The 25,602-nt window shown below is 33.1% G+C and overlaps 1 protein-coding gene across 3 annotated transcripts in view; it reads left to right on the plus strand.

Moving 5' to 3' along the window:
• LOC140050129 (phosphatidylinositol-3,5-bisphosphate 3-phosphatase MTMR2-like) overlaps window positions 1-25,602 on the plus strand; it is a 36,522-nt gene that overhangs the window by 1,828 nt on the left and 9,092 nt on the right. For 2 of the 3 annotated variants that reach the window (XR_011845365.1, XM_072095176.1), the window contains exons 2-8: window positions 7,794-7,881; window positions 10,947-11,047; window positions 12,676-12,786; window positions 17,771-17,872; window positions 20,694-20,777; window positions 21,434-21,508; window positions 22,894-22,968. Coding sequence is in view for 2 of the 3 variants with exons in the window: in XM_072095176.1 (XP_071951277.1) it covers window positions 7,794-7,881; window positions 10,947-11,047; window positions 12,676-12,786; window positions 17,771-17,872; window positions 20,694-20,777; window positions 21,434-21,508; window positions 22,894-22,968 (636 nt within the window). In the remaining variant the exon portion in view is untranslated. Of the gene's footprint in view, window positions 1-6,532; window positions 6,898-7,793; window positions 7,882-10,946; window positions 11,048-12,675; window positions 12,787-17,770; window positions 17,873-20,693; window positions 20,778-21,433; window positions 21,509-22,893; window positions 22,969-25,602 lie in introns of those variants that run through there. The other variant, XM_072095177.1, reaches the window with a different exon arrangement.

Consider the following 25,602-nt stretch of genomic DNA (forward strand, 5'->3'; position numbering starts at 1 on the left):
GTAAGGAAAATGGAAGCTGTATTTTATTAATTAAATTACATTATTTACTATTATTATTTATATAATCTAGGCCTACTAGTACTAGTAGCCTGCTAGGCATCTATTGAGCCTAATAAATCAAATAATAAATGAAAAATAAAAAAATAATATTAATACTGATTGAAAAAAAGTATTTTTTTTGCGGGGATCAGATCACCAGGCTAGGCCGGCCAGGACCAATGATACTCGTAATCAGTACAACTTAACGACTATCGGATCAGCATCAACACAGTACAACACACGTCTCGCTATCGCCTATACTGACACACGTGTCTCGCGTTGCCGAAACCACGCTCACAGCTAGAAAATGTACCTACCTTTCGAGGCCTGAGAATACACCAACAAATTTTGAACAGGATAGAAATATATCATACTCGATTAAACTAATATTATTCTTGATAAAACAATTGATTATAATTGTTTTAATTTGTTGGGATGCACCTCCGACTATTCAGAAAATGGACAACAAAACAGTAGTCAAATCGTACCACATTTATAAATTTCACGAGTCCCGACTTCAGTCGCCGAATGTATTGTATTAGCTTTGGTTTCTTTGAAGGAAACCGATTGGTTATTCAATAATACTTATTAGGAAATGCTTTTACCATAATAGGTAATGTTGGGCGGTTCTTAAATATTCATGAGAGCTTAAAATAAAACAGCACTTATTTGCTAGGCGACGAAAAATCGTGGTTTCAGTTTTCAACGATAGGTGGCGCTTCAAAATCGTCAATGCGGAAGTAAGTCGATTTTACACGATTTAACGGTCAAAACGCAAAGTGGACTACTGTACTAGAGGCCTAAATTTTGTATAACTTTAGCCTAGGCTTGGCTAGCTACAGTCAGGGACAGTAGGCTAGTGTAATAGCAATGCCTGGCGCTACTGCAGTTTCGCACCACACCGTTATATCTTCGATTTCTCACCTAAACTTTCGTTTTTACACTCACAACATAATATTATGTAACATGTTTATACGATTCGACCACTTACGAAGTAATTTTTTTTAAATAACAATACTTTTCAAAACATTTTAAACAATACTGAACTCGCTGTCAATACACTGCGAAATGTTCGCCATCTTATATTTATCACTTAATTGCCAGAATTTATGCTTCATTTTACCCCAAAAATTGTATAAACTATAGAGGGCAGTGTTATAAAATCCGATTATATAGGGCTATTTAGTTTTGAAAAGCAAGAAATGTTTTCAGCTGTCGACGAAATAATAAAGGTTAAATTAATATTTCATTATTAGTATTATTATTCATATTAATGGTTCCTATCAATGTTTTATGTACGGACTCATATCGTCTTTATAAAAACCACTCTTTGCAGTTTAAAAATAAAAAACAGAAAATAAAACATACATTGATTTCTGGCAATTTTCTGATTCTAAAATGGCCACAGTTCAATCGAAGTATTCGCGAAAAAAGAAGCTGTTTTGAAATGCATTTTTTGTTATGATAAAGGTAATTAACGGTGGCTAAATCATGGGAACATGTTACATAATGGCCCAAAATTGTATGATGTGAGTGCGAGAAAAAAATGAAGGAAGAAATCGAAGATATAAACAGTGTGGTGCGAAACTGCAGTAGCGCCCAATGCCTTACCTATAATAATAGTAGGCCTTGTATTGCAATATCAATAATTTGATTTTTTTATACTAATTTGCAGTTTCAGGGAATGCGATTAATATTTTTACAACTGCCTTTTTTAAAATACATATATGTTGTGGTCATGTGACTGAGAAGGTTCAACTTTGATAAGTGAGGGAATATTGAATAAAATAGTGAAAACACAAAGCATATTTAATAATTATCTTTATTCTATTCAAAGTTACACAGTAATTAAAAGTGTTAGAAGTTGGAAATAGTAAAAAACAAAAATAAAACAACCCATCATAAATAAATTGGAACAGGCCACATTGACTGTCAATAAAAACTAGTGATTTCCTTATCATCCCGCACTTGTCATACGATGGTCTAGTCCATGACTGTAAAAAACACATTTTCACTTTACTACAGTCCCTACCCATAAATGGAAGATAAAAATTTATTCAACAAAAACATTAAATTTTTCAATGTTAAGAGTCAAATATATTTCGGTGGTTAGTGACAAAGGATCGGATAAATGGCCATTTTGAAACAATAATCTGCTGACTTAAAAAAAAAAATTATTATAGTTATGCTTTATGCTCTTGTCAATGGTATGACCCCCGGATGAGGTGCGTCATGGGTGAATCATTTACAAATAATTACCGACTCAGGGATGCGTAAAAAAAACCTAGAACGATGGTGTGTCAAAGTCCGTCACTTTACCACTCAAAATATCATAAACAACATGATCACAGTGCGTCAAAATGGGTGCGTTATGGTCACCAACTGTAAAGGTAAGTCACATTTTTTATGCACAAGTGCATCATGGTATTCATAAGGTATGACGCACATTGGAGGTCGTATAGTGTGTTATAGTGCTTTAATTAATCTACTTGGCTAAACTAAGTATATGTTCAAATCCATGGAGTTATACTCCAGCAATGTCATATTATAATTAACGTCGTTAAGTGTTCAGACTTGCTTAACTAATGCTTTCGTTAGAAACTGAAGTGTCAGCGATTTGGGCGAACATCTGGTATGCCGGGCCAAATGTGATTGGTTGGAGGTCAAAATCGTTTATGCATGACTTTCATACAGTGTAAGCGTCGTTCACTAATCTTGTACTTTAAGCTGTCGTAACGAATAAAAGATCAGTGTTTGTTGTAAGAGGTGGCTTCCACTAATCTTTTCCTTGTTCAGACCTATGGAGTTGTGCGCCGCATACGATACAAAGCATACAGTAACTCTGTACAGGCCATGAAACTAGTGCTCCTAGAAGCAACTATTGGCACGGTAGACCATGGGAATAAAGTACAGATAGATTGTCACTATCCAGAGCTTCCCTAATTGAGAGAGTAAAATGGTCAGTTTAGAAGGAAGAGACATAATTAGACAATTTCAGCATATTCTGTAATATAGTTTTATATTTTGTTTATTTAATCTTCACTTGGCCTAATTGTTTTGCTGGTAATAGGCCTAGGGCAGGTCAAGGATTGACTAAGCCAAATGAAACGATATCAGGTAAAATTGTTTAAAAGTACAAAATTGAAAACCAAATCATGGAAAAAAAATATGATCAAATACAGGATTTGAACAAAAATTCTTAACTACAAAAACCAGTCAGACTTTCTTTTCAGTAGTTAACAGTAATGTACATGATGAAGATCATTTTTAGTAACTGGTGACTCCCCAGAAAAAACAGTTTGGTAAATTGTTAATGTTAGTACGAGAATAAATACTCCAAAAATCTTTTTTACAAATTCGAAAGACGAATTAATTTCAATGTTCTCGACGAATTTGTTTTTGTAAAGTTGCAAAATCTCCTTGTGCAGGAATGTGCAAATAATGTTAAGAGTGTGCTACATTTATGTGTCATTTTTTAATCTTTTCCTTGTTATGACAGTATGAGTATATCTTTATCTTATTAAATATATATTATTGGCTGTGTTTAGACTTTCAACTCATTACATGTGTAACCTAAATTACTCTTAGGGTTAAGATTGTGTTCGGACGTAAAATCATTTACATGTCTGAACTATCACTGGTTTAGCTCGCAATGGTATTCCACAGTAAACTGATTTTACGTCCGAACGCAGCCTAACCAGACAATATGTAAGTGATGATAAGTAGGCCGACTAGCCTAGCTCATGACGATTGTGTTTTTCCCTTTTGTGTGGAGAAAAAAATCATTGTGGGTACAGGCTTTTTTTTTCAGTAATTATAGCAAATCCACACATCTTTGCTAAAAAGATTCATCATACTGTAGATCAAAAGCACACTAGAGTACCCTGTAGTATTTTCATTGGGGAGGCCTACTATTATCATCACAAGTTGTTCAACACTGTTTATATAACACCTAAATACATTTCTGTCATTTGATTGGACGATTGTAGATCACATGGTGTGCAATAGTACACACTATTAAACGGTCGTTCAATAGTACTTTTTTGTGCATGAAAAAAAAATGTTTTCGCGTTTACAACATTTTTTTTTTACTTTTGAAATATAACAGCGCTTCCAATTTTTTTATTCCGCCACAAAGATTGAGTGTAATGACTGGTAACGCGACGGAAGTACATTTTTTGAGAGATATTAATTTAGACCAAAAAAAAATAATTTAAATTACTAATTATAGCTTTACAGTAGATCGTTTGTATGATTTTGATTAATTAATGGAAAATGAATCGCTACAAGATGTGGAATTGCCTGTCGAAGTTTCGTAATGGTATCGCTACCTTTCTAGCCTAATTAGCTATGCCATTATTTGTACCATTACACTCACAAACATTCATTATTTCAAGTATAATAGCACACCTACATGATTTCCTGTGTTGTGTTTTAAGAGTAGGTGTGTGTGTTAAATACATTTAGATAATTCATATACTGTACAATAGACAGTTAGGCCTAGTCTATTGTGTTTCAGGGGATGTTTTTAATAGATTAACTATACAATAGCAAGTCTATTAATTTTACAGTACAGTACGAATCTAAAATATGAAAACAATTTTCAGTAATTAATAATGTATTAATATTTTCTTGTTACAAAATCAAATTTCACATTGATGCCTCTGTCTTGTACGAGGCAAAGGTCTTGCCAGGTACAGTAGTAGATTGTAAACAGAATGGTATAAAGCTCTGTTTACACTATCGAACAAGTAAAGTATGATGTGCCCAAATATGGTAGTGATATGCTTAAATATGGTAGTGATAAGACGACATCATGTCCATATATGGGCAAATCACATAAAGTTTAATAATGTAGGGCTTTAGGGAAAATAGAATCGCTTTGACCTTACTTTAAGATGGGGAACCCCCTTTCCATTTACCATTTGATCAGGAAGGTACAAATGGAGATTTAGAAAGTAAAAGTTTGCAGAGGTGGTTCAAGAACCAGATACCGCAGATTTATTGACTGTGATAAAAGGTGAAGGGATTTAAGAGCTTTTGATTTGCTGAAACATTCAAGGTGTTGAAATACTATAGATGATCATCATGTGATGATTATGGTGGACCGTACTATTTTTCACGACTTGTAAATTTTAGTACAGTACCATAGTTTTATTTAAGGAGTTTGTTTATTTCCATGTGATTTCTTCATATTTTGATATTAGGAACATTTTAATTTTCAATTTCATAACATACAAAAAAAAAAATCAGTATTTAATTATAAGAAGTAACAATAGAATATTATTATAAATTATATTAATATATATAGTAATATTCGTAAAAATGAATTTAAAGGAATAAAAGTTGTAACAAAATTGAAATATTTCCTGTACTGTAGGTTGTAAAGCTTCAGTGCAGTACAGTAAGAGTTTGTACACTACAGTCTAGTAGTCTATTTGTGTATTTCGTTGTGAGGTGGTTTCAAAATCAAGCAATTGAACTATAAAAGCACTGATTGATACCAGATTGAATTATCAGCTAATTAGCATAACATTACAGTATTATTCAGATTTCAATTCAATTTTTAATCATGTTTAATCAAGAACGCTAGTTGACCATACCCAGTACCATTTTGATTTTACGATCATTCGATAATATTCTGAATATTTTTGAAGAAATAAAATTAAAAGTGGAAAAAACGTAAAAAATGTGCATTAAATTTATAATATTTTTCACTAAACTGGAAATTAACTAGCTTTCTTCCATTATTCTAGTACTGTAATTTCTTTTTGAAAGCCGGCTCAGGCCCCTCTAAATTTCACAAATTGTAATGCAAAAGATAGGACATCAAAGTAAGTTCAACACTTCTTTTAGGCCCCACCCCACCCTATTTCAAAATTCTAGAGCCGCCACTATTTATAAATACAACATATTTTTAGATTTTCCTATTTAAAAAGACAACTACAGTACAGGTATATATATAATTTATTTTATTGTTTATAATATGCACAAATATCCTGTAATTATTTTGCCTCACTGATTTTAACAATGTATGTTTATATTGTCAGGTAATTTTCATTTGTATTTTTTTAATCGCGTTGTATTTTTCCTTGCTTGTTACAAAATTTGTTGTTAGCAATGGAATGTTGGAAACTTTTGAACAAATATTTTTAGAAGTTATGGTACACACTTGCGCACCTCATACATAAATAAGGACTGCTGATTGGTTGATTTTAATATAATCAGTTGACGATGATGTAATCATTATACATTTCTAAAGCATCAAATGATTCTGTTATTCTTACTTACTATACTATAGAAATATTAATCCAAGTTTTGTCAAACACTCCCACCTACACATTTAATACATTATGGTTTACCCAGGTATTTTGAAATATGGTTTAAGCCAATGACGTCAGATTGTTCAGCCAATAAAAAGCCACAAGTCTGACCCAATCAAGGGCAGATCATCCAAATAAGGAAGTGGTATTTCCAAACTGCATTATATGAAATGTCTGTGACTGTTGAAAACAGTACAGTAGTTTGCCAGTGTTTGCTCACACAAGTCAACTCCCTGATTCTGCTGTACTGCAGTCTGTATCGAACAGTAGGCAGTTTTCTGATAAGGATAGCCGGTTGTTTAACTAACGCAACAACTGTGTTTTATTTTCGGATTAAGGATCTTCTATTTTTGTTTAATTATTTGTTAAAATGGACTTTAAGAAGGAGATTATGGAAAACCAACAGTACGGTAAATTTGGAAAGTCTAGTCGCTGGTCCGTTAGACGTAGTGTGCGCAAATTTATCTTAAAGAAGCAGAACAGTGTACCAGCACTTAGCACTTATGGTATTCAGACCAACAAAAGTTATGATTCTGTAAGTTTTTATCATTTAACTCTCTCTCTCTTGAAACCTTTTGTCATTCAGACATTACACTTTCCACGATTTGTTTCCATATTTTTGCGTAGGATGGCTTGTTACTAAAGTCTACATTTCTTCCTTTTAAACGTTTTTTTTATCTGGTTTATCATTTAAATAGTGTTTTAATACTCTGTTTCATCTCTGAGTGCTAGTTAGTAATATGTTTAGTTAGCTTGTGTGTACTGTACTATGTAGTGCCATGTTAGCAATCCAACCAGGTTGAATTACTCTGTTACAGTATAAGTGGCCCTATGTCACAATGGGATGAAAACAAACTATTTCAAATAAAGTTTTTTTCATTTTGGTTAAGTTATTCAGTGATGTGAATCATCCATCAGCTTACATCAGTCTGATCTTCATTATAAAACTCACCTGATTCAGTTGAAGGTACTGATGTGTAGATGTGATAAGAGTTTAAATAAAAAAATAGTACTGAACTATTTTGTATCGTTTATTTTCGCAATTTTGACATATTAATATCTGAGAAAGTCAAGGAGATTAGAAAATGTTATAAAAATACAAGATTTTTCATCAACCAACTAATATTGTCGGCGCTACTGCACTTTCCTACCTAAAACCATTACCGCTGTGCGGCGGGTGAATGTTTTTAAATTGGGTAAGCTTGAGAGATTATGGTGCGAAAGTGCTGTAGCACCAAATTGTCAACCGTCCACTTTGAGAAAGGAGTATTTACCGATAGTTACTGACCAAAGGTTGGCATTTATTATCTAAAAAATTGCGAAATAATAGTGTGATAAGAGATGCTATAAGTAATTGTCAAAATTAGATTTTATAATGTATATTTCAAATAGTGGTGATACAGTATAATAAAATTCTTACTTTTTTGTTAGGTGGTTCAGGTTATACGAGAAGCCAATGCCAAGTTATCGATGAATGGAGACTGCCCGCTACTGGTAGGAGAACGTATTGAAGGAATTGGTAAGTGCTGTATAAATTAAAGACGTTAAAAAAAAAAATTTATTTAAAATATCATGAATACTATACTGTATTGGCCTTATATTATTTATTGTTTGAAATGAGAATTTCATCACTGTATGCAAGAAATTGATTATCACATTTCGGCATTACTGTTTAAAGCTCTGTCTAAACTATCAAACTAGTTTGACAAGAAAAATGTGATGTGACCAAATATGGTAGTGATATGCTTAAATATGGTAGTGATATGCTTTATATGGGTAAAGTTTGATAGTGTAGACAAGGTTTTAAACTAAATTGTTGACAAAATTGCAATGTAGGCTTCTTCCCAGGTCGGTGTTTATATGCTGATTTATTTTCAGTTTCCCTTTTGGTTTCTGTAATTTAACAATACCGAAAGTATACACTAACCATCAAGGAAACACTCTTTACACGATTCCGTTTGAAATTATCCAAGTGGCGGAAGAAAACAGAGATTTAAACAATTACCATACACTTTTATAAAGCTCTGTCTACACTATCAAACTGTATGTGACAAAAAAATGTGATGTGCTGCTCCAAAAGCCTGCTGTTGCTTAAAATTCAGAATATATATTTTAACTGACATTACTATCCCCATTAAGAGGACACCTTCATGAAACTACATCCAACCCCTATTTAATTTAATTTTGTATGGTGTAGCTTAACACTTTACAGTTTCTAAGCTACAGCTTAATTTAGCAACTTACGCATCCTTATACAAACTGTATTCATTTTTCAATGGTATTGATACAATTATGAACACTTTATTAATAATGTCACCTGTGTTACGTGTTACTGTGTTAAGTGTTACTTAATAAACTTAAGTGTCACTTAAGTATAAATTGAATGTCATTGACATTGAGGAAGGGTGATTCTCACAAATACATTAGTCAAGTTTCCCCTTCTTTGAGTCACTATATTGAAACAAAACATTGATATAATGCGTAATCTGCAAAATTGTAAAAAACCTTATTATGCACCTGTTGGTAAGAAGACTTTTAATTATCAATGGTGTTAAAACATTATGTTGAAACAATGGATGTTTATGATATTTTTAATTAAAGAAACTCTTTCATAGGAAATTGGGAGAAACCCCTCCCAAAACCTGATAATGTCTTATAGTCTACTGTATGCATTATTAGACTAAAACATTAAACCATTTCAAATTAAATTTATACCCAATACAGTATGAAATTCATTTTGAAATTTACTTAATCATGTACTGTACAGTATGTTGGTTTGTGTGAATTAGTTAAACAATCTAGCCACATTAAAAAATGAAATTTCCAACTAAAAAATTGTTAAAGGTCGATTAGGAAAAAACTGTATTATATCCTGAATCTTTTCAAAAGTTTATATTTCAAGCTGAATCATGTGAAACTGTCACATGACTTTAGTACAAATACAGCGTACTGCAGTACAGTTTAGTGCAGTTCTTGTTACATTATAGTTTTGGTGTACAGTACAGTTTTAGTGCAGTACATTTTACAGTACTTTTTATTTAGTGCAGTACAGTGTACAGTTAGTGCAGTACACAGTGTACAGTTTAGTGCAGTACAGTGTACTGTACAGTGCAGTACAGTGTACTGTGCAGTTTTGTGCAGTACAGTGTTGTGCAGTACAGTGTTGTACAGTTTTGTGCAGTATAGTGTACTGTGCAGTTTTGTGCAGTACAGTGTTGTACAGTTTTGTGCAGTACAGTGTATTGTGCAGTTTTGTGCAGTACAGTTTAGTGCAGTATAGTGTACAGTTTAGTGCAGTACAGTGTACAGTTTAGTGCAGTACAGTAGGTGTAGTGCATGTACAGTTTTCGTGCAGTACAGTGTGCGTATCACATGTACTGTAGTAGTGATAATTATTACATTTTTAAATTATACATTACCAGGAAAGGATCCAGGATTTTTCAACTTCAATTTAGCTGTATGGTATCTGCCCCTAAATACATACAGTATGCCAGTCTATTTTATTATTATTTTTTTTTTATTATTGAATTGGTTTTTCATTTAATTGATATTGCAGAAAGGTACAATAATCTTTGTAAAGTAAATGTGTTTAACATTTGGTCACGCACTGTATTATTATTGCCTCCCACTCAGCCATTGTCTGAAATGTCTGGTGGTAGAAGTACCTAGATGAAAAGAAAGTTGTTGCTGCTGTTTTATAAAATGAGAGTTCAACAATTTGTTTTGTCGGGTAGTTTTATTGAAGACAATCAAACTATTAAGATTCATTTTACCCACGTATTTCTAGGATGATTTCCTTTTTTCAGTTCGATGTAATTCACAATTGTTTTTATGACATGTAAAGAATCATTATAGTAGAACCTCTGTTAAGGAGACACCTTCTGGACCGAACAAAGTGTTTCATTAAAGCGTGGTTCCCACTAGCGACGCAACACGAGGACGTAACGCAACGCAAGTGAATTGGCCAATCACAAGCGATGTCTTATTCGCTTGTGATTGCTAACTGTCTATAACTTCGCTTGTCATTGGTTAAAACGCTTGCGTTGCGTTTACGTCCTTGCGTTACGTTCTAGTGGGAACCAAGCTTTATAGGGGTGTCCCCTGAATAGGATTTCCTTGCATTTCAAGGGATTTGGATCTCTTTTTCATAAGATAGCGTTTTTTTTATAGAAAGAACAATGATTAATTTTAAAATGTTGAGCAGCGTTTTTTATAAGAAATATTTCTTGTTTAAATTTTTTACCTGTAAAACTTTTTGAACAAAAAACTATTTACAAATATAACGCAGTTCTTTATTTTGTTAGTCGCAAATTACTGTATGTTCGTAAATAAATAACGGTATTACGCTTCACTGCCTTGTGCAGTACAGATTGGCGCTTTTGTTTCATCTTTTGTTTATTTTAAATTGTGCTTACTACCCTATGCCTGATTACATTTTATTTCCTATTGCATATTCTGATTGAATGACTATTATCCTGTTTGTTTATTTTGTACTATAGTAATTGTCATATTTTAAGAGCAATGACATTTATAGTTTTTACAGTGAAAAAAACTATTATTCCAGTTTGTTTTTGTGTATTTCAGCAAAAGATGTGACATATCTCTGTCCATTTACGGAGGCCATCAGAGGTTCTCTCACAATAACAAATTACAAACTATACTTCTGTGGAATGGAAAGAGATCGGGTAAGCAATAAGAAAATATCAAAATAAATTATAAAATATTATATCCATTCTGTTTGGCGAGTTTGTGCTTGCAGTTGGATGTGTATAAAATAAAACATATTATACAGAGATACAGTTACTGTAATTATAGAAAACTATAGTACTGTATTTATTTTTTTATATAAAGTTGGTGTTGCTTTAGTTGCAGTACTGGTGCTGTAGTTGCAGTACTGGTGCTTTAGTTGCAGTACTGTTGCTGTAGTTGCAGTACTGGTGCTTTAGTTGCAGTACTGTTGCTTTAGTTGCAGTACTGTTGCTGTAGTTGCAGTACTGGTGCTTTAGTTGCAGTACTGGTGCTTTAGTTGCAGTACTGGTGCTGTAGTTGCAGTACTGGTGCTTTAGTTGCAGTACTGTTGCTGTAGTTGCAGTACTGGTGCTTTAGTTGCAGTACTGTTGCTTTAGTTGCAGTACTGTTGCTTTAGTTGCAGTACTGGTGCTTTAGTTGCAGTACTGTTGCTGTAGTTGCAGTACTGTTTCTTTAGTTGCAGTACTGGTGCTTTAGTTGCAGTACTGTTGCTGTAGTTGCAGTACTGGTGCTGTAGTTGCAGTACTGTTGCTGTAGTCGCAGTTATGTTGCCGCAGTTATGTTGCTGTAGTTGCAGTTATGTTGATGTAGTTGCAGTTATGTTGATGTAGTTGCAGTTATGTTGATGTAGTTGCAGTTATGTTGATGTAGTTGCAGTTATGTTGATGTAGTTGCAGTTATGTTGATGTAGTTGCAGTTTTGTTGCTTTAGTTTCAGTAGTCTTGTTTCTTTAATTCCAGTACTGTTGCTTTAGTTACAGTACTGTTGCTTTAGTTGCAGTAGTACTGTTTCTTTAGTTACAGTGCTGTAGTTGCAGTACTGTTGCTTTAGTTGCAGTACTGTTGCTTTAGTTGCAGTACTGTTGCTTTAGTTGCAGTACTGTTGCTTTAGTTGCAGTACTGTTGCTTTAGTTGCAGTACTGTTGCTAGTTGCAGTACTGTTGCTTAAGTTGCAGTACTGTTGCTTAAGTTGCAGTACTTTTGCTTAAGTTGCAGTACTGTTGCTTAAGTTGCAGTACTGTTGCTTTAGTTGCAGTACTGTTGCTTAAGTTGCAGTACTGTTGCTTTAGTTGCAGTACTGTTGCTTAAGTTGCAGTACTGTTGCTTAAGTTGCAGTACTGTTGCTGTACTGCTTCTTTAGTTGGTTGCAGTACTGTTGCTTTAGTTGCAGCACTGTTGCTTTTGTTGTGATGGTGGTTGTTTTGTTATTACCAAGTTCCTATTCTTGTTTTTGTTGCTGATGATGTTAATATTTTTGTTGTTGCTGTTCTGAATCTTTACTATGTTTCATTTCATCATTGACCATGACAGCAATGTAACATGTTATCAGTTATCCGCCAGACATTTGTATTACTCATAATGTTGCTAAACATTAGAAAACTTGGCAAGACTATTGTTTACAGTCTAGCAACAAGTATCAACCTATCACAGAGCATAACAATCCACCTCCTTTTACATATTAAACTATTAACTCAATTTCAGTAACACAACAGCTGCTATTTTTCTCTTTATCTGTTCTTAATTTCTTAGTTCTTAACATGACTCATGTTTTCTATTGTGTATAGGACCCGCAGTTCATCTTAGACGTACCTCTCGGCGCTATCCACCGAGTTGAGAAAGTCGGCGGGGTGTCAAGCAGAGGCGAGAACTCGTACGGTTTAGAAATATTTTGCAAGGTACGTCAGAAATTTGATTGATGGTAGAGATGAGATGTCAAAATGTCATAAGTCATATTTATGATTTACAGTATGCGCCAATATTAATAAAATGAAATTGTTAGTCAAATGGTACAGTATGTGAAAGTATGTGTAGAGGCTTTTAAGTTTTAGATCATATTAATGCAATTCCTTTAAATCCAAAGTGCTAATGTATGAAAGAAATGTTGATGATAAGTTGGTTCTTCTAGGATTCCACAGATTCTAGACATTAATTTTTAATAGAAACATTTTGAATATTAAAGATCTGTCTACACTATCAAAAGTTTAACAAAAAAGTATGATATGCCCAAATATGATAGTGATGTCCCAAAATATGGTAGTGATATAACATCACCATGTCCATATATGGGCTCATAACACTTTTTTTATCTCATGAAGTTTTGCTTAGTCTTTTCCCAGGGTCAAACAAGGAACTTTATGATACAGTATTGTATATAACCATCTATCATAATAAGTGCCATTAACTGGAGGGTTTCTGTTCTGAGTAGAATTTAATGAATGTTGTTCCTCTTTCATTTTACAATTCTCTATAAATTATTATGTTTAATAAAAATGTAATATAACTTTGTCGTATTCAACTAATTGTTTATTATAATTACTCAATTAGACTAGGCTATGAATGAGGTAGGTGCCACCCGGAGAGGTAGAAATTCTCATATAACTTTTCTAGACCAGTTTTTTCTGGGGAATCCAAATATATTGGGTAAACGGGCTGTAACCTGAGAACTTTTGCGTGAGGGCGCTTTTTTCAAAATGGCTGCCAGTTACAGTAGACTATGATATCTTGGCAACCACTGGTCACAGAGAGTTGATTTTGGTGTCAAATTGTTTGGAATGTACATGTTCCTATTTGATGTAATAGAACATTTTGTCAGAAAATGGCCGGAAATACCTCTATTGACCTTTGACCCAATATCTAACAGATATCATATCTCCGTAACTACTCGACACAGAAAGTTGTAATTGGTGTCAAACTCTCCAGAATATAGATGTTTATATTCAAACTAATAGAACATTATCTGTAAAAATGACCGGAAATAACGTTACTGACCTTTGACCCAAAATGCAAGACATTTCTCCTATCTGATCACGTTAATCCTGTCAATTAATTCATTTTGTGCCAATTGGAGGTTGACATTCTCATATTATTTTCTGGACCAGTTTTTCATGTGCAATCCGAATATATGAGATAAATAAGCCATAACAAGGCCAAGAATTTAATTCTTTTACTACATACATGCTTCCCTTTAGTGTTTCAGTCTGTATGTCGTGTATTAATCTTCAAGATCGCTCACATCACTGCAATCTGAAAAGTCTTCATATTCATTATGTGTAAACAGTTCCTGGACATCAGTGGGCATCACTGTCTCAATCCATTTAGGCTCCATTTGTTCGTTCCATCCATTGTGTGTACTGTTGTTGACAAAATCATTGACGTCTGCTGATTGCCATTCTTTAGTAATGAAGTTTGCTCTAAGTATATGAAACTCAAGGGTCTGCTGACATAGTGGCAGTAATGATATATCTGTAATCTTGTTGTGTCTGGAAAACTTTCTGTTGAAGATATCATATCTTGCTTGATTTACACTTTTCCCCTTCACTCCATACAATGGTGAAACATACTCTTCAAGTTCCTCATACAACTCTTTTGACGGAACATCTGACACTCCAAGGTTGCAGAATGTGTCAACTAATGTTGCTTTTGATTCCAGAAGCTTTCAGCAGGTACGTTTTCCTTTCCGAACGAAAGCGAAGTTATACTCGTTACCTGTGAAAGCATGGAATCCAATAAGGGATGATTTCTGCGCTTTTGTTAAATCAATGTCACTCAATTTCAGTACATTTCGGTATTTCCCAGTGTTTGTATCAATAATTACCCTCTGCCCATCATCTATGAAATGAGATAGTGAAATGACTGGAATGTCAATGTCTCCAGAATGGAAACGAATTATTGCTACGCCTTGATTGTTATTTGTTAAAGCATGCTTTGCATGCAGGATGACTTTTGTGTCGGCTTCTTCTTGGCTACTATTAAGCTCCGGAACCAATACAACATCTCAGTTTAGTAACGTAGATGCATTCTTTGTACGATGAAAAGTAAATAACATCACTCCTCATATCTGTTAGAATGCTTTCTTTCTTTGACACTAGTACACAGCGAATAAGCTCAATCAATCTGGTCTTGTTCTCGCCGTTGGCAAGGAAATTGTTGAAATCACGGGGCAACTTTGATATTTTTGAGCTTACAATTACTTTTTTGGTGCAATACCGCGTCTGTTTCTCGCAGTGCTCGACCAGGATCCATAACATCATCTCACTTTATTTTCAAATAGTGGGAAGAAACTAGAAATCAAGGCAAATGGGAAAGTAAAAGTAATATAAGCGAATCGGGATGTTTTAGGAAAGCTTCTTGCCACCTCAACAAAGCATGGTAGAATAATTGACTTTAAGAAAGCCTTTGAGTATCCACTTACCCCTGTCCCGCTAAGCCTTGCTAATGCAGATGGGACAAGACGAACAACTCAGAAAAGTGTCCTAATGGAAATTCTCATCGAAAGTTCAACAGATGTTATAGATCCTGGTCGGGCACTGCCAGCAAAGGCTACTGTCATTGCCTATGTTGTTGACTTGATGGCATTAATCAGAACATTTACATCTTACCCTGATACGTACGAGGATCTTGTAGCAAAGGTTTTCAACAGCATCCCTAAAGGATACAAGCGTGTTGATATTGTTACCGATGCATACCTGCCAAAAAGCATTAAGTCTGTTGAGAGAAACATACGCGGTATTGCACCAAAAGTAATTGTAAGCTCAACAATATCAAAGTTGGCCCGTGATTTCAACAATTTCCTTGCCAACGGCGAGAACAAGACCAGATTGATTGAGCTTATTCGCTGTGTACTAGTGTCAAAGAAAGAAAGCATTCTAACAGATATGATTATTGATGTTACCTACTTTTCATCGTACAAAGAATGCATCTACGTTACTAACTGAGATGTTGTATTGGTTCCGGAGCTTAATAGTAGCCGGAAGAAGAAGCCTACACGAAAGTCATCCTGCATGCAAAGCATGCTTTAACAAATAACAATCAAGGCGTAGCAATAATTCGTTCCCATTCTGGAGACATTGATATTCCAGTCATTGCACTATCTCATTTCATAGATGATGGGCAGAGGGTAATTATTGATACAAACACTGGGAAATACCGAAAGGTACTGAAATTGAGTGACATTGATTTAACAAAAGCGCAGAAATCATCCCTTATTGGATTCCATGCTTTCACAGGTAACGATTATAACTCCGCTTTCTTTCGGAAAGGAAAACGTACCTGCTGGAAGCTTCTGGAATCAAAAGCAAAATTTGTTGACGCATTCTGAAACCTTGGAGTGTCAGATGTTCCATCAAAAGAGTTGTATGAGGAATTTGAAGAGTATGTTTCACTATTGTATGGAGTGAAGGGGAAAAGTGTAAATCAAGCAAGATATGATACCTTCAACAGAAAGTTTTCCAGACACATCAAGATTACAGATATATCATTACTGCCAATATGTCAGCAGACCCTTGAGTTTCATATACTTGGAGCAAACTTCATTACTAAAGAATGGCAATCAGCAGACGTCAATGATTTTGTCAACAACAGTACACACAATGGATGGAACGAACAAATGGAGCCTAAATGGATTGAGACAGTGATTCCCACTGATGTCCAGGAACTGTTTACACATAATGAATATGAATACTTTTCAGATTGCAGTGATGTGAGCGATCTTGAAGATTAATACACGACATACAGTCTGAAACACTAAAGGGAAGCATGTATGTAGTAAAAGAGAATTAAATTCTTGGCCTTGTTATGGCTAATTTATCTCATATATTCGGATTGCACATGAAAAACTGGTCCAGAAAATAATATGAGAATGTCAACCTCCAATTGGCAGAAAATGAATTAATTGACGAGATTAACGTGATCAGATGGGAGAAATGTCTTGCATTTTGGGTCAAAGGTCAGTAACGTTATTTCCGGTCATTTTTATAGATAATGTTCTATTAGTTTGAATATAAACATCTATATTCTGGAGAGTTTGACACCAATTACAACTTTCTGTGTCGAGTAGTTACGAAGATATGATATCCGTTAGATATTGGGTCAAAGGTCAATAGAGGTATTTCCGGCCATTTTCTGACAAAATGTTCTATTACATCAAATAGGAACATGTACATTCCGAACAATTTGACACCAAAATCAACTCTCTATGACCAGTGGTTGCCAAGATATCATAGTCTACTGTAACTGGCAGCCATTTTGAAAAAAGCGCCCTCACGCGAAAGTTCTCAGGTTACAGCCCGTTTACCCAATATATTTGGATTCCCCAGAAAAAACTGGTCTAGAAAAGTCATATGAGAATTTCTACCTCTCCGGGTGGCACCTACCTCATTCATAGCCTAGTCTAAATGGTAAATGAGTTATGATTAAAGCTCTGTCTACACTATCAAACTAGTTTGACAAAAAAATTGTTATGTACCCAAATATGGTAGTCAAGTAGTCAAGTCAAGTATCATTTACTGTATTGTCATTTGTTTTAAGAAAAAACATAGAAATTCTGTTTGCTCTGTTGGCGGAGCACAATATTCAACGGACACAACACGAACTCTAAACAAAAACATTACAAAAAGTGTCTACATGATGTTTAAGGCTCTAATAGCTCCTAGAAAGAAACTATTTGTAAATCGTGCCTTATTGGCCTTAATAGAACGAAAATCGCCGACCGCTGCGCATCAACTGGAACATACTAGAGGCCAGATGAAATTGATAGTAGTACAAGTATGGTAGTGATATGACATCATCATGTCCATATTGGTACATTACATTTTGTTGTTACATAAAGTTTGTAGACCAGGATTGACATTACAGTATTTTGAAATTGTTTTTTCTTATTAGGACATGAGGAACTTACGATTTGCACATAAACAGGAAAAACATTCACGGAGACTGGTCAACGATAAACTCAACTTATTTGCTTTCCCATTATCAAATAAATTCGTAAGAAATTTTTTTTTTATATTTGCAAAATTTACATATAAATGTGTAATAATTCATTTTATTTATTTAAATTCTTATACTGTATAGCACATTACATTGAAACATCTCATACTGTACAGCAGACAATTTCACATCACAAATACAGTATAACAAGACTTTAAAAAAAAATACAAAACAGTACAATTAATAAAGTTAAAATGTAAACAAGTTAAAATGAAGAAGATCAAAATACTGTTTTAGTTTGAGGATCTCATTTGAATTTAATGTTGAATGCACATTTTATTGTATATGAGTGTAAATGGGGACCTACTGTAGGATGAAACACTCAATGTTACAAGTGTATTTTAATGTCTAATGTGTCCAAGAAACAGAATAGCTTTTAAGCATGTTAATTTTAATAGTTCCAGTTAACATTTGTACACACTATTATCAAAGGCTTGTATGTTTGACCTCTAGGTCAAAGTTGAAGGTGTTTTTCTCCTGTGCCAAGATTTTATTCTATTTCCAGATTTTCCCATAAGAGTCAGTTGTATCAGGAGGCAGACAGTTTATATCCGTCTTCCTCCAACTTTCGTCTGTCGAATCTGCCGAATGCGTCTGTGTAACTGGCAAAATTCCAGTTCTGATAAATTTTTAAAAAGGGCATTCAAATTTTTTAAATATTTATTCGGAAGCAATTGATAAAAAAGTATATATATTGTATTGGTCGTTGGATGCTGAGAATTTTGTTTCCCACTTGAGGGCAGGGTTCATGGAATGTACCATTATCTGACGGGGTTTTCCAAAATTTGTTTATATTCGAGTTGTAGCTCTCTTCTCGAAGAGAATAGGCCAATGTCGGTTTATCCAGGTAGGCTAGCACTTATAGAAAACCAACACCACTTTTGGTTTGTGTATTCTAGATCAAAATATAGGTTCCTGCTATAGCCTATTTCTGATCTTGCAACTGAAGTGAAATGAAATTCCAACTGAGGAATGTATTCTAGAAACCTTATAATTGGTATTTTCCAAACAGGTTGTTAATCCTAAAAGTTGGCCCAGTTCACATTGTATCAGTAGCTAATTATTAAGCATTATTTGCCATGTCAGTACTTTACTAATATCACTTGAAGCGTAGTAATTATGATAGCAGTGAGATGAGATAGCATTTTTTTTTAAATAAATTGTTTATTAATAAATGGCAGTAACAGGAAAACTCATACGAACTACCTCCCTGCATTTATACTAGGCTTTTGAAAACGAAATATTTGAATACATAGACCAATTGATGTTAGTTAACACTACTAACCACATCCAATTGATCAATATCCTACTACTTATAATGTGATAATCACTTGGAACCACACCTCCCTTTATAGTACTTTACATGGTGATTTAAAAAACTCAACCATACATTAGCAAATTGTATACCAATTGATATAAGTTAAAACCATGACCACATCCAGTTCTTTAATATCCTATTATATAATTAATAGGAACCACACCTTACAGTACTTATTTGAAGAAAAAAAAAATCAGCTATACAGTTAGCATAATTATATACCAATTAATATAAGTTAAAACCATGACCACATCCAATTCTTCAAAATATCCTAATATGTGATCGTATACTTGTTTAATGATGAAGGGAAAATCTAATTCAATCATTGATTGCATGCAGACGTAATGTTCACATTTGGCTCTTATACTTTTTATTATATTTTGTGAAAGTACACCTACCTTTAAAATGATACAATATTTTTGCTGTTATTCTTTGTTTTTATATTATTAAAATATGCTTTTAATATTAATATTATACTACTTCATATTTCTTAACCTAATATGGACAACTATCGCGAAAAATAAATTCTATAAAACAGAAAAACTCTTCCAAAATCAAAATATTTTTAAAGGTACCAATAATGGCAAATTAATATTTATAATTACAGATTTATTATTCAAAATGCCTAAATGTGGTCTTAAATGGTTAATAATCTCAACTTTAAAAATAAAAAGTTCTATAAAATATTTTCTTATTCTTTCAAATGAAGAAAAAAAACCAGTTAAGAAATAGCTATAAAAATTGTGACTAGACCTCTCATTGACAAGTTAGCTTCCTGTTGTTTGGAACACACCATGTTTATATAACTTCCCGCTTTCCTGAACGATATTGCGATATTGACGTATGCCCGTTGTTTCCCAGGCGATAATCCGTTTCAAAAATCTAATAACCACGTTTTTGAACTTGGAAAATATTTTTTTCGAAAAGTGAAAGTTAGATGGGGTATAAAAATATTTATCTGTCACAAAAAATTAACCGTTTTTAACAAAATAAATGAATTTTTAAAAAAATTTTAAAAAATAAACACAACCTTGACCAGAAAAATGTAATAAAAAAGAAGTGATGATTTTTAACAGATAAAGCAAATTAATCATAAAATATGTTTTTTTTTTCTAAAAATGTAATATATTTACGAATCTTAAATAATGAAATTTATATAAAACACACTCATTTTAGGTTTTGAAATTTTATAATAAATTGTGAAATTTTATTTTCCACTGTACTGACTGTATATGTTGAAATAGAATATTTTGATTGACTGTATGTAATTTGTAAAGGAATTCATATTCACTGTATTAATCGTGTACAAGTATTCTATTTTGTGACAAGAACATATTTTATTTGATAGCAGAGATCTCTAGTTGTTCACCACAAAACCATATATCTGTGCAATAAAAAAAGGATATGTGTCCTGTGAAATGTTATACATTAAATTGTGGCTTTTTTAATATATAATTTTTCAGTTGAAATAAAATTTAAAACCTTTTTTTTGTTACACAGCCTCTTTTTGCATTTGAATACAAAGATTACCACCAATATGATGGTTGGGCAGTGTATAACCCAGTAGCAGAGTTACATAGACAGGTATGTTTTCATTATAATCGGTGTTCATTAATGTGAGGGCGTGCGGAACAGTGTGTTGGACGTTGGATTACTGATCGTGAGATCGTGGTTCGATCCAACTCTCGCCGCATTGCTTGTATCTTTAGGCAAGATACTTTACTTACGTTTGCCTCTCTCCACCTAGGTGTATAAATGGGTACCCTGTTAGATCAGGACACAACTTTGCGCTGATTACTAGCTGCATTATTATGGGAGTATGTTTCCATACGTATTTGATCCAATAATGTGCAGCACATTGAGAGCTTCCTTATGCACTATAAGAATGAACTATTATTATTATAATAGTAGTATAATTAACTGTTTTGTCATGGACATTCCCTATTATTAATAGTATCGTATAAGACCTAATATAACGCCACCCCCTAATTTAAACTAAACTCATATACAAGAATTTTGTATTATCCAATATGATAAGTATAATCCTGCCCCAATTAATTTCATACACAGGCCCATGGGACTAAAACTTGACCATCCATATACAGTATTCTTTTTATATTTTGTCATTCTTAATACAGTAGTCAACATTATTATGCAAGTACAATCATTAAGAAAGATATTTAATTTAAATATTTGTAATAATTAATAACAATTTTTTCAAATATAATTTTATTTTTCAGGGAATACCAACAGAGAGCTGGAGAATTAGTAGAATAAATGAACAGTATACTTTTTGTGAAACATATCCGAGTGTGGTATGTACAATACTTCCTTTAAGCCGATTTTCCACTAGGCGAATTTGTTCGCGCGAATCGAAAGCGTCATGCTTGTACGCATGTGTATTCATGTTTACGTCTTCCAAATCCTTTTCTACGCATGCGTATTAGCTGACGCCTTCGATTCGCGCGAACAAAATTGGCTTTAAGCTCTGTCTACACTATCAAACTAGTTTGACAAAGAAAGTGTGATGTGCCCAAATAGGGTAGTCATATGCCTAAATATGGTAGTGATATGGCATTATCATGTCCATATATGGAAAATCACATTTTTTGTCACATAAAGTTTTATAGTGTAGACAGAGCTTTAACTTGGAGGAAATAATTATTAATTATTTATTTCCTTCATGTTTTTAACAGTTTTATTTCCTTAAAAATTAAAAATTATTATCTTTAATGCATAAATTTGTGTCAATTAGTATCAATGCAACTGATCAAAATAAACAGAAAAACTTTAAATTTATTTAGTTATAAAAAAGAAAGATCATTTTAAAGTGATAATAGGTTTATGAAACTATTTAATTACTTTCAGTAATTCTATTTGTTTGTATAATGAAACATTTGGACATGTTGCTTTTGGGTCCATGTAAAAAATATTTTATAGTTTGAAGGTATTCGTAAATGAAAGTATCCTAATGTATATTATATAATTAAATAATAATCTGTATATATCACCCAGTACAGCTTTGCGATTTTTATTGATGCTTTTAGGTGTTTTTTTTTAATATTTTAAGCTAAACTTTTTGAATATTCCTGTATTGTATTTCTTGTGTAAATTTCCTCCCTTTTTATATTTTTTTATCATTGGTTTTATACTTTTTTACAAATTTTAATATTGAACAAATGTAAATATCTTTGTAATTCAGCTAAGGCTGCGATAATGATATTGAAATAAATGAAATGAAAAAAAAAAAAAAAATATAACGTCAAGGACTATGCATTATCAGAAATCTAAAGCTTTGTCTACACTATCAAACTTTATGTGAAATGTGATGTGCCCATATATGGACATGATGACGTCATATCACTACCATATTTGGGCACACCTTTTTTCAGTTTGACAGAGCTTTAGATTTAATGATAACGCATAGTCCTTGACGTTATACATTAGGGCGCTTTCATTTATGAATACCTTCAAACTGCATAATTTTGTGTCGTTGGGCTGTCGGCTGGACCTAGCATCTTCCAAAACGATGTTTGAAGAATTATGTGAGAAGCATGATCTTGTATGCAAAGAATGACATAACATACAGTGAATATATCCTAAGGCCTAGAACGTTATAGAAAATGAAAGCTACCTATCAGCCATACCTGTAGGCCTAGTATAAAATTAATCAACTTTTATTTCAAATTTGTTTTCATAGTTTTCAGTACCTACCGCTGCCGATGATGAGCTTTTAAGACAAGTCGCAACTTTTAGGAGTAAAAATAGGATACCGGTAAGGCACAAGAACTTGTGATTATAAACAAACTTTTTTTTCATTTTTTTTTATTTTGTGCATTTCAAATTAGTGATGAAATCTTTCCAGTTATTGAGAAGGAAATCTATTGAAAAGGGGGTTTGATAAACTTACAACAGCATGAGTTTTTCCCACTCCTCTTATCCCAGAGGATTCCATCGTATCATGAACTGCATTGTACACTTCCCTACTGTCAAAATTTGACATCACAGCGCTTGGGATTACTGCTGTAAAGGAATTATTTAATAGACAAAATAAGGTCTTCAGGTTAAGAATTCAATATTTCACGATTTTAGATCAAAATGCGTTCTTAGTCACCGCTGGCAAATCTACAAATTGTATCCCAAGATGCGTTAGGTTGAATCTGTCTATTGTCGTTTAAAAAAGCGTGTTCTTAGTCACGGCTGGAAAATCCAAAACGAGTGACTGAGCTGTTATTGCGCGTTCAGAGCCAACTTAATAGCTATTAGATTTTAGGGCAAGATCTGTATTTTTATATATGGAATTGATTCACAGAATTAAGAACCTTATCAAATTTCATGACTGGGAAATCCAAAACATGTGACTGAGCTGTTTACATATCAAACTTTATGTGACAAAAACAAATGTGATTTGCCCATATATAGACATGATGATGTCATAGTACTACGGTACCATATTTAAGCACATCATATATATTTGGGCACATAAAGTTTGTTAGTGTAGACAGAGCTTTACATTTGTTTTTGCATTTCATCTCTGATTATTCCGGTCAGTTCCTTCATTTCTAATTCAGAATTTGGTAGAAACCTCCGGAATAGAGTTTGTTATTCTACTCGCATGCCTTATCAGTCCATTCAGGAAGTGAAATATTTTAATTTCTCCCTATGACTGTAGGTAATCAACCTGGTTATTAGAACTTAACCTTTTTGTGTCTGGTTCTGTCTGTCTGTCTGTAGGACAATTGTCCAAACTATCATGATTAGTTGCCAGAAAGTCTACAGTTCATTGTTACCTTAAAGTTTCAATGCCGCATGTTTTTAAATAACAACATTTGTTTGGTGAATAAATATTGGTAAAGTAAGGTTTGCTGTACAAAAAAGAAATAATGTTTAGAATTGAAGTTTCATTTGTTATGATATATTATATTTAAATTTATTTTATTTCCTTTTTGGGAACACATTATGTACCACAAAACTCACTATAGTAGAAAGTCTAAACTTTGAAATTAGTTTGATAAAAAAAATTTGATGTGCCCAAATATGGTTGTAGTGATATGCCCAAATATGTTAAATCAACATGTCTATACTGTATACATATAAAGGCACACATCACATTTTGTTTGTCACATAAAGTTTACTTTACTCTCAGAAGATGATTATTCTTATAAACTATACACCTAAACACTATTTAATTAGGTGATAACAAGAATTTCGGAATTATGTTAAGCAGATATTAGAGAAGGTTGTACTTCCTCTGAACTTGTTTAGCCTTCCAAGGAAAACGTTTTTAGATAAAGAAAAGTGTTTATGGTTCAACGGCGTTAACAAAACAGTACTGTAGATTATGAAGTCAGATTAAATTAATTGAATAATTACATTTTATTTAATATATGATAATAATCACGCTACTGAAATTCTCATAATAAAGCAACTTGTTGTATGTATAAGTTATTCAATGTAAATTTTATCCAGCAAATCAAATAAAAACTTTTTTTTTTAGATAATAATCAGGCTAAACTATGAATTTCTCATGATAAAGCAAATTTGTAGTATTATCATTTAAATCATATCATTTACTGAACAATTATTATAGTCGGTATACTCTGATCTGATAAGTTGAATCCAATAAACAAAACTAAATTAAAATTTGATTGAATGACCTTTATAAATCAGAATGTCAACGTCCTATTAGTTTCTGTTTTAAGTCTTATCTGTATTTTTAAGTGACTTTTATGTTTTAGGTAATTATTTGTAATCCGACTTAAAAACTACTGCATCACGAAAAATAAACACGTGAAAAGCAGTCATGGATGACATACGTTGTTGACCAAAAGGCTAGCCTTTGGATATGATTGAGACTTCTTATGTGATTGGATGTTTAGGCCTAACAGGATGGGTTATGTAAGCCTTTTGTCAATCAGTTTGACAGCCTAAGGATCGACTGTAGTTTGACGGCCTAGGTATCGGCTGTATTTTGACAGCCTATGGATCGGCTGTAGTTTGACAGCCTAGGGGAGACAAGTTTGCTGGCTCGATTGTCTAGGCCTACTAGGAAGATTTTAATGAACATTTTGAAATGCCATCATAGCTTAGCCCATCTTTTCACATATGATCAATATTAAAGTTCATGATAAGTAGTTCAAAGGGCCATGAATACAGACTGAATACATCATTGATAAAAATCACATATCTTTGTTTACTCGATGCCGTCAAATTTCCTAAAAACCTGGCATAATTTGGCTTGCCCAGAATTACGCGATGCCGTCAAATTTCCTAAAAACCTGGCATAATTTGGCTTGCCCAGAATACCAGTTTAGGTTTCAAAATTCATTTTAGTATACAGTAGATATGAGTTAGCAGGTTTCAGACAGACAGTTGAAAAAAATCTCTGTTATACATATATTGCTGCTCT

Source organism: Antedon mediterranea, chromosome 5, assembly GCF_964355755.1.
Source record: "Antedon mediterranea chromosome 5, ecAntMedi1.1, whole genome shotgun sequence".
In the NCBI taxonomy this organism is placed as follows: Eukaryota; Metazoa; Echinodermata; class Crinoidea; order Comatulida; family Antedonidae; genus Antedon; species Antedon mediterranea.